Raw genomic sequence first — 10,080 nt, forward strand, 5'->3', positions numbered from 1 at the left:
TTATTCTTTCTTTATTCTATATGTTTAGTGTTTTGATTATTATGTGGCAAAGGGAATTTTTTTGATCCAGTCTATTTTGTATTCTGTAAGTTTCTTGTGCTTTCATAGGTATATCCTTATTTGGGTTGGGAAAGTTTTCTTTTATGATTTTGTTGAATATAATTTCTGTGCCTTTGAGTTCTTCTCTTCTTCTATCCCTATTATTCTTAGGTTTGGTCTATTCGTGGTGTCCCAAATTTTCTGAATATTTTGTGTTAAGCTTTTGTTAGATTTAACTTTTTTTGACCAATGAATCTAATTCCTCTATTGTATCTTCAATACCTGAGATTCTCTCTTCCATCTCTTGTATTCTACTGTTTATGTTTGCATTTGTGATTCCTGATCACTTACCCCTATTTTCCGTTTTCAGAATTACCTTGGTTTGTGTTTTCTCTATTGTCTCTATTTCAGTTTTTACGTTTTAAATTGTTCTTTCTCCTGTTTGATTTGATTGCTTTTTCTTGGTTTTCTTTAATAGATTTTTTTATTTCCTCCAATTTTTTCTTTTTCTTTTCCTCTACTTTGATAGAATTTTTCATTTCTTCTTTAAGGTCCTCAGACTTTTTTCTAAAGTCATTTTTTAGGTAGTTTTCTTCTGTTTCATCTGGGTTGTGGTGATCAAGTCTTGCTCTTGTAGAGCCACTAAGTTTTGGTGGGTGCTGTGTTTTTCTTTGGGTTGTTGAGTGTGTTCTTACCTTGTTGTCTGCCCATTTTACCTCCAATTGGTGTAGTTGGGACTGTGTCTCTGGTGATCTATCCTCCATATGCTAGTGAATCCAAGGTTTAGAAGGTCTCTCCTCATGATGGAGTCGGGGCCACAATTCTAGTCATGCTCAAGGTCACTCATTGCTCCCAGATATCACTTGGTGTTCCCACAGATGTTGGTCAGGCCTGCCTTAGTTTGAAAATGGCAATTCTGCCACCAGGAATCATCAGAATGAGACTCATTTTAAAATATTTTTTAAAATTATAAAATTGCTTATACATGTTTAATGTATTACATTCACTTCTCACTCCTTGGGTATAACATTATAATATGTTATTTATTATCACTTTAATTTAAAAAAATATTTGAAAGGTAATAATAACAAGGCATAAGAGACCAGAAATATAAAATGGTGGGGGAAGTCATGGAAGGAGTTGGAAGAAGAGAGAGAGGGAAAGGATACCATTATATTGTGATTATTTTTTTTAAAAAGGTTATCATTTCCTCTCCCCCCTTGCTCCTAACACCTTCAGGGAGTGACGGCCAATCTTTTACCCAGACCCTTTTTCCAGCTGCAACACTTGTCATAATGGGCCCAACAGGGAAGCACAGTGAAGCTGACCCTGTTGACCAGGACATAGGTTAGATGATCTGGGAATGTGAGCACAGGAGACCTGGCCCCACCAATTAATGCCTGAGGTATGGTCTTGAGTCAGAAGTGTATGAGAGCTACTCCTGCCCACTACGAGCTACAACACTTGAGAGAGCAGATCCTGCACCTTCCCTGGGTACCACAATAGAGCCAATCCTGTTGCTAGAGATGTGGGTGAGCCAGCTCCATACTTGTGAGCATGAGATGTGGAAGCCCAAAAATGTGAGCCCATTTCCATTCTGACAGATGGTCAGAATATGTAGGTATATTTCTGCTCCTTCTTTTATAATATGAGGTTATCTGGGGAGTGGCTGCCTTCAGGATACTTGGTCTAGGGTAGTTTCACTGCCAAAACAACAGAATGCTAATGACTTGATGCCTCAAAGTGTTAAAGCAAATAACTGTTTGAATTGTCCTTTGTATCATGTTAAAGAAGTCTTTTGTTGCCTTCTTCCTCTTTTTGCAGTATAAAAGTATATGGAAAATTAAAAGTGGACAATTTCAGAATTCACTGGAATGCCCTCTCTGTATTATTCTATGGTTTCTGTTTTATTATTTTTCATGCGCCTTTGTATTCTTTATTAACATTTCTACATCCCCATGCCTCTAGCCTGGCAAGATGTATTTTTGTTGAGGTTTGTCCCCGACAATGGGAGAGCTGTCCCTATTACTCATCTGTCATTTAGTGGCATGGGCAGAGGAGAGATATCCTCATACCTATCAATCCCTGAAGCGGGTGAGAGAACTGGCCCTGAGGTCATAAGAGCAGGAGAGCTGGTCCTGCTCCCTCAACAGTTGTAACACTCTGGAGAGTGGCTCCTCTTCCACACCTGGGCAACAGAGTAGAGCTGACCCTGAAGGTGTAGGTGTGGGAGATCTGACCCTAGGGACACGAAAGGATGAGAACTGGTCCAACCCCATGCTTACTATTGCTAGGTGTGAACTTGCCAGGACAATGCAGTAGAGCTCACACTGATGGTGAGGACAAGGGAGAAGTGGCATGCTGACCAACCATGTACCTACCCAGGCCCGCAACCTGGGTTATGTGTTGGACCATTGCAACATCTACCCCATCTGTGATCTGCTGGAGCACGTGAAAGGACCAGGCCTGCAGCCCTTAACCTTCAGGATTTCCACAACACAAGGAAACAACAGGATAACCAAGAGGAATTGCAGTGAAGGCCCAGTATCAATAGTGTAGCAGAAAACAGAGATCTCAAATCAGACCAAAGAGTACAATAAGTACTTGCAAATAAAGATTGTCAGGAGCCATTTCAGGCCTCTCCTTTCTCACAGGGCCTTGAAGTAAAAAACCTTGAGACAGAAAACTTAAAGTTAACCAAAACATTACCTGCTAACCTTGGAGACTCAAGCTCTGGAAAGCACCACAGAATGTCTTCATTGCTTGCTGCTTATCACTAACAGCAGGTGTTCTAGCCACTGAACTTGCAACTGCCCCACTTAGCTACCAGAGCTGCCAAATCCCTTCCCCCTTCTCCCTTTCCCCATCCCCAGTTCCCCCTGCCCTAGTTCCTCACTGAGGAGTATTTAAGACAAAAACTTGCTTCAATAAACGGAGACTTTGACAAGAGAATTTTGCTTGGTCTCCGTTTCTCTCTCTCTCGCCCATGTTCTTTCAGGTAGTGCCCCTTCAGACCCTGGAATAACTGGACCTGCTGGGTGGGTACAAAAGGGCTTACTGTGAAATTCAATGTCTTACACCACAGCTTCCATGATGAGACTGGTTTTTTTTCTTCTCTTTCTTCCTTCTCTTAAATTTTATTTTATTTCATTTTATTTTATTTTGGGGACTGGGGGAGGTTCAAGGACAAAGGGTGGATACAGGGTGGATATGAAGGACAGGGAAATGAATGAGATGGAGACACATGATGTGAAAGACACAAGAATAAATAAAAAGGAGAAAAATAAATATGCAAGATGGAATTACAAAAAAAAATATTATCATTAAAAGTTTCTGTTTACATGTAAAAGAACACCTGATATTTGATAATTAAAAGAGAAATATACATGGGGAAAATATATCATCCTCAACAAATGATGCTGGTTAATCTAGTTGTTTGCATGCAGAGACTGCAAATAAATCCATACTTATAACCTTGCACAATAGTCAAGTCCAAGTGGATCAAAGACAACATAAAACTAGACACATTGAACCTGATAGAAGAGAAAGTGGGAAATATCTTTTAACACATTGGCACAAGAGATGACTTCCTCAATATAACACTAATAGCATAAACACCAAGATCAAAAATTAATAAATGGGACCTCATGAAACTATAAGCTTTTGTAAGGCCAAAGATATTGTCAATTAGACAAAGTTGAAGTCTACAGAATTGGAAAAGTTTTTTACCAACTCCACATCTGACAGAGAGCTAATACCTAAACTATATAAAGAACTCAAGAAACTACATATCAAAAACTTAAATAATCTAATTAAAAAGTGGAATAGATATCTAAACAGAATTCTCAATAGAGGAAACTCAAATGACTGAGAAACAGTTAAAGAAATGTTCAGCATCCTTAGCCACCAGGGAAATGCAAATCAAAACTACTTTGAGATTTTATCTAACACTCATCAGAATGACTAAGATCAATAACACATGTGGCAGTACATGCTGACAAGCATGTAGAACTGGGAGAACATTCCTCCATTACTGGTGGGAGTACAAATTTGTACAATCATTATGGAAATCAGTATGCAGTTCCCCAGAAAGTTGGGAATTGATATACCTCAAGATCCAGCTATATCCTTGAGCATATACCCAATGGATGTTCCTTCTTACCATAAGGATATTTGCTCGACCATGTTCATTGCAGCTTAATTCATAATAGCCAGAATGTGGAAACAAATAAGATATTCCTCAATAGAAGAATGAACAAAGAAAATGTGATACATTTATACAATGTAATATTACTTAACTATTAAAAACAGATAACACTATGAAATTTGCAGGCAAATGAATGGAACTAGAAAAATATCATCCTGAGTGAACTAACAAGGATATAGAGTGATAAATATGGCATATATTCACTTATAAGTGGATATTAGCCATTGAGTAAATGATAACCAAGTTGCAATTCCTAAACCAGGGAGAGAAAGAGAAGGGCTCTGAAGGATACATGAATCTCCCTGAGAGGGGTGGTTGGTGGTATGGAAGCTGGGGATCATGCTGGAAGAGATGGGGTGTAATGAGAGAAAGCTGGAATTGGGGGGATATTTGGGAGTATGTAGAAAATTAGCGCTGTGAAAACTTCCTGGAATGTATGAAGATGATCCTAATGAGGATTCCTAGTCATGGGAATACAGAGTCTCAAGTGGATATCTCTTATAGCAAGGCAAGGCTTCCAGTGGCAGGACTGGGTTGCATTCATTTGAGTCATTGGCAAAAATGGTCCCATGAAAATCTTCAAACTACCCATACTCTTGCAGGGCGGTGGTGGCACACGCCTTTAATCCCAGCACTCAGGAGGCAGAGGCAGGTAGATCTCTGGGAGTTCGAGGCCAGCCTGGTCTACAAGAGCTAGTTCCAGGACAGGCACCAAAAGCTACAGAGAAACCCTGTCTTGAAAAAACCAACCCCCCCACAAAAAAACCTACCCATACTCTTGCTAAGATAAAGGGTTTCTCTCTGCAAACTGACATCATGGCACCATCATGGAGAAACACACACACACACACACACACACACACACACACACACACACACCTCATTGAACATGAAGAAATCAAGTAGATACGTACATGGAGTATTTACCCCTATATTCTAGTCTTCTTGGTGTGGAAAAATACTCTGCAGGCTACTGAAAGAGAAATTTAAACACCAACCCAGCCAAAAACTTTGACCTAAAATCTGTCCTGCCTGCAAAATATGCTATGGCAATTTTGGCACAAAACTTGTGGGTCTAGACAATCAATATATGATTGGACTTAAGACCTAATCCATGAGAAGGAAACCACACATGATACTGCTTAGGTAACCAGGAAACAGAGATTTCATATTCCAGAGACCTAGCATAAAACCAAATACTACTAGTCTCAAAAAGTATCAATACAATGACTCCTAGTGATATTCTGCTATACTCATAAACCAGCGCCTTATCTTCTCATTATCAGAGAGGCTTACTTTTGCAGCAGGAACAAATACAAAAAAATCACAGCCAGATACTACACAGAGAGATCTTGGAACAAGCATCTCTAAATGAGATAACTCCATCAAATCACTCTCCTTTCAGCTCAGGGAATCCCAGGGAAGAGAAAATGGAAAGAGCCAGGGGTGATGGAGGATACCAGGAAAACAAGGCTCTCTGTAACAACTAAGCAAGGCTCATCTGAAGTTATATAGACCGAAGCAGCAGCACAGGGCCTTCATGGGTCTGTACCAAGTCCTATGCATACATGCTATTACTTTTAGCTTAATATTTTTATGGGCCTCCTGTGAGAATGGCGAGCTGATCTCTGACTCTTGCACTTGCCCTTGGGACTCTTCTCCTCCTATTGGGTTGCCATGTCCACCTTTGATATGATAGATTTTACTTACTTATTAAATTTGATTTTGTCGTATTTTATTTTCTCTGAAGCCATTTCTTTTCTAATGAGAGACAGAAAAGGGGTGGATCCAGAAGAGATGGGCAGTGGGGAGTAACTAGGAGGAGTAGAGGGAGGGAAACCTTAATCAGAATATATTGTATGAGAAAAGGGTCTATGTTCAATAAAAAGGGGGTAAAGTAAAACTTTTGGTTTTGTTGTTTCTGTTTTTGAGATATGACTTTTGCTATTTTGTAGCAAGAACACCCTGGAATGCATGTGACTAAGCAATTCCCACTGCCCCTGCCTCCAGAATAGCTGAGAATACATGCACATGCAACCAGGGACAAATTCAGTGCCTTACTGTTTAAAATCATTTTTCATTGTCTTCAGTGATTCCAGTATTTTACTAGATAAACACTCCCATTCAATGACTGATTCATTTAATAAACCCTTATAAAGAGGAGATAAAATAGTATACACACGGAAATGCAAGTACAGTCATTTGGGATGTCTAGAACATTTCTGCACTTTTCTAAATGCAAAATTTTTCAAAACTCAGATCCCTTGCCTATTCATGGCGATGTTATTCACTTTCATTATTGGGACCTCCCTGGGTATCCTCTGTATCAGTCAGTGAGGCAAGCCTTCTTATTCATGTACTAGCTTTTCTTCCAATCACTCTCGTTTTTATGATTAGAAAAATAGAAAATCTGTTTGAATTTATTTTAAAATAAAATTTATGCCTCAACATACTTTTATGCTTTCAAAACTGGAAAAAAGAAAGACTGTCATGTTATAGAATATCTATATCATATGTTGATTAGGAAACAAAAGACCTTTATTCATTACTAAATAAAATGATACACACCTAATTTTTCTTTTTGGAGTTATAAAATAGTTTACTAAGAATATATGTGTATATATTCTTATATAATATATAATATATAATCTAGCTGCAAAAGACTATATGCAGAAAACAAATCTGAATGGTATTAATCTCATAAAGTCAAAGGAAAGCATCTAGGAAGAAGACCACAACCATTGTCCCATATGCATAGGATTACATTATTATATTCAAGTATTACATGATTGCATATACCAAACAAATAAAAACAGACAAAATTACTTACAATCTGCTCTGTTTCCTTTTCCTACAGCATAAATACTACTTACTTGCAGAAAGGCTTTTCATCTTTGCATGCACAGGCAATGTCATTGGGGCAGAAATTTGTTGTGTTTCCTAGACAATTACCAAAGTCTGTCACAGATGTACAGTTGGCTGTAAACAGGAAAATTTGAAAACCATCTCAACAATAGAAAAACATGTTTCAAATGTACATACTACACATGTGCCAAGTTCTGAATGTTAAGATAATTGTTCGTGTGGGAGGGAGCAAGAGAAAACAGACATAGGAGGGAAAATGCTGAAATTATATTTTCATTAAAAGTAAAAAGAATTTAAAAATGAAAATAGGTTCATGCTACTTTAAGATTTCCAAACATTATATTGATAAAGATTAGGTCTCAAAATTCAAGATGAATATCCAAATATCTTTTCTTTATACTATTTTATACTGGTTATTTTGAAAATATGACTTTATAAAGTCAATCCATAACATTATGGGAAAAAAGATTATCTAATGCCCTTTCATACTAAATTTGAGTATACTTTTCTGTAAAAGAAACAAAAATATCCTATCCAAAGTCTGAGGCAGCATACAACTGGCATGCTTAACCTCAATTTATTCTTATTATCCTGGAAAAATAACTGCATTCTCTTTCCTTCAAAAAGACACTGGTAGATTAAAGAAGCCATTGGGTGTCTCTCTCACTATTTTTCCTGTTCTTGGGACTCTTTTCCTCCTGTTGGTTTGCCTTGTCCTGCCTTGGTATGAGGACTTTTGCCTTGTCTCATTGTATCTTGTTTTGTTGTGTTTGGCTGTTGTTTCTTGGAAGCCTGCTCTTTTCTGAAGGGAAACAGAGGAGGAGAGGATGGAGTTAGAGGGGAAGTGGGGGAATGGGAGGAATGGACAGAGGGGACACTGTGGTAAGGATGTGTTGTATGAAAGAAGAATCTATTTCCAGTAATATTATTTTTAAAAAGCATCTGACTAGTAAGCCTCTGAGAGTAGCAAGCATTTCAGCCCCAACACATAATGATTTTTCAAGGCCTCCCTAGAGATGTATTCTGTCAAAAATATGACTGCAGTAATGCATTCCCAATGATAACTGAGAAAAACGCTAGAATGTCCGAAAACAAGTGAAGAAGACTTGCTAAAAATCATAGGACCCATAAAGCATAAAAATATTTAATTTTTTGTTATTTTCTTTTTTCTTTTTCATTTATTTTACACCCCAACCACAGTTTCCCCTCCCTCCTCACCTCTCCTTTCCCTCACCTCCCTTTTACCTTCTCCCCTTCCCCCCATCCACTCCTCTTCAGTCACCATTCAGAAAGGTTAAGGCCTCCCAGGAGTCAACACAGTGGGGGACACCAAGTTAAGGCAGGACCCTCAGTTACTGGATGTAGATTTTATGATGAGAATTAGGATAATTGCCAATCTGATTACAAGGGAAGGCCAGCTCAGGCACCCTCTCCACTGTTGCTAGGTGTCTTAGCTGGGGCCATCCTTGAAGCACAAAAATCTTAACCCCCTCCACCAAATGGCAAATTATTTTCATCCTCCACCAGCACAGACACAAAAACAAACTGTTTATAGAGTGAGATTTCATAATTGTCTGAATCATAGTATTTGTTTGGTATAGGAGATGGTAGATAATAAAGATTAGATCTGTAGCACCCAGAACGAAACTAAACTTTTACTGATTTTACTATTTAAATATATTACTCAAAGGAACAAAAGAGAAACACCACAACACATAATGGAATTTGTAAGAAAAAAACAAAAATACAGTACAGTACTTTAAAAGTTTGATTCTAGTTTTTAAAATATGAAAGCAACATCATCTGACCAAAATGTTGCCTCTAATTGCACATTAGAGAAATCCCCACCACAATTGCTAGGCCAAATATTGCTGCTTAGGGGAAATTTAAGCTGCATCTGTTCTTATCAGGCAATGTTTAGAAAAAGAAATATAGTTCTTGGGTTGACAACAATTTTAGGTTTTATTTTATAGACACATGATTATATCATCTACTTCTTCAACCACAATTTTATGACAACCCATGTGAATTGATTACAACAAATAAATTATAACTTAATACATTTCAGTTTGAAAGTTTTCTGAAAAACAGGTTACAACTATCACACATTCAGAGAAACAAATTGGTTAAGTAGCCTAAATTAACTTCCAGCATCCACTCTAGTAAAATTTTTACTTATTTTACCATAGAATTTTTCACATTTCATGTTTACCTAAAGGATCAGAAATGAACACATTGGCTTCAGAAGAAAAAATTCTTTCAGAAAGTAAACACCTCTAATAAAGAGATATGTCCAGAAATGGAAAATTTTTAATAGCAGAACTTTGGTTAGAATGCCGGTTAATTCCTTAGACTTGTACACTGAAACCTAATTAATTCATTATGTTATCAACCTATAGAAATAAAACAAGTGAAAATTTCTTACGTTGAGTGCAGTGTACCATCAAAAAACAGCAGATGAACAGCATTCGAGTCAGTATAATTGTGCAATCTGCCATTGTGGGAGAAAAGCAGAACCCTTAGCAGTCTTAGCAACTGAACTTAGGCCTCCTGCAATTATGTTTTCCAGCTGATAAACAGAGAGTGCCAGTGCCTTATATAGGAGACACCTGAAGATGGATTTTGAACTTTTTCCTTCTTGCCTGGTTAAATTGCTAATTAACTTAGTATTGTAGACTTATTTGTTCCCTGTACCTGTTTGTTCCTGCTTCTAAAAATAGAAGTGATTTTTCTATGAATTGCACGCTGCTTGTGTTTATCCTCAAATCTATGTTATTTCTTAAAGCTATATGTATATCTTCATAGTAGGCTTCATAATGATTTTCTATTGCCAAAAAAGAATCTTTACTTGGCACTTATTTTTTTTTTTTTTGTTTTTTTCGAGACAGGGTTTCTCTGTGGCTCTGGAGCCTGTCCTGGCACTAGCTCTGTAGACCAGGCTGGTCTCGAACTCACAGAGATCCGCCTGC

At 37.7% G+C, this 10,080-nt stretch overlaps 1 protein-coding gene across 2 annotated transcripts in view; it reads right to left on the reverse strand.

Annotated features, from left to right (window-relative positions):
- LOC101987375 overlaps window positions 1-9,609 on the reverse strand; it is a 65,565-nt gene extending 55,956 nt beyond the window's left edge. For both annotated transcript variants that reach the window (XM_005366710.2, XM_026789031.1), the window contains exons 1-2: window positions 9,537-9,609; window positions 7,120-7,225 (exon numbers count right to left, since the gene is read on the reverse strand). In XM_005366710.2, coding sequence (XP_005366767.1) covers window positions 7,120-7,225; window positions 9,537-9,609 — 179 coding nt within the window. The remainder of the gene's footprint in view (window positions 1-7,119; window positions 7,226-9,536) is intronic.
- Between the last annotated feature and the right edge of the window lie 471 nt (window positions 9,610-10,080).

Source organism: Microtus ochrogaster, unplaced genomic scaffold, assembly GCF_000317375.1.
Source record: "Microtus ochrogaster isolate Prairie Vole_2 unplaced genomic scaffold, MicOch1.0 UNK13, whole genome shotgun sequence".
In the NCBI taxonomy this organism is placed as follows: Eukaryota; Metazoa; Chordata; class Mammalia; order Rodentia; family Cricetidae; genus Microtus; species Microtus ochrogaster.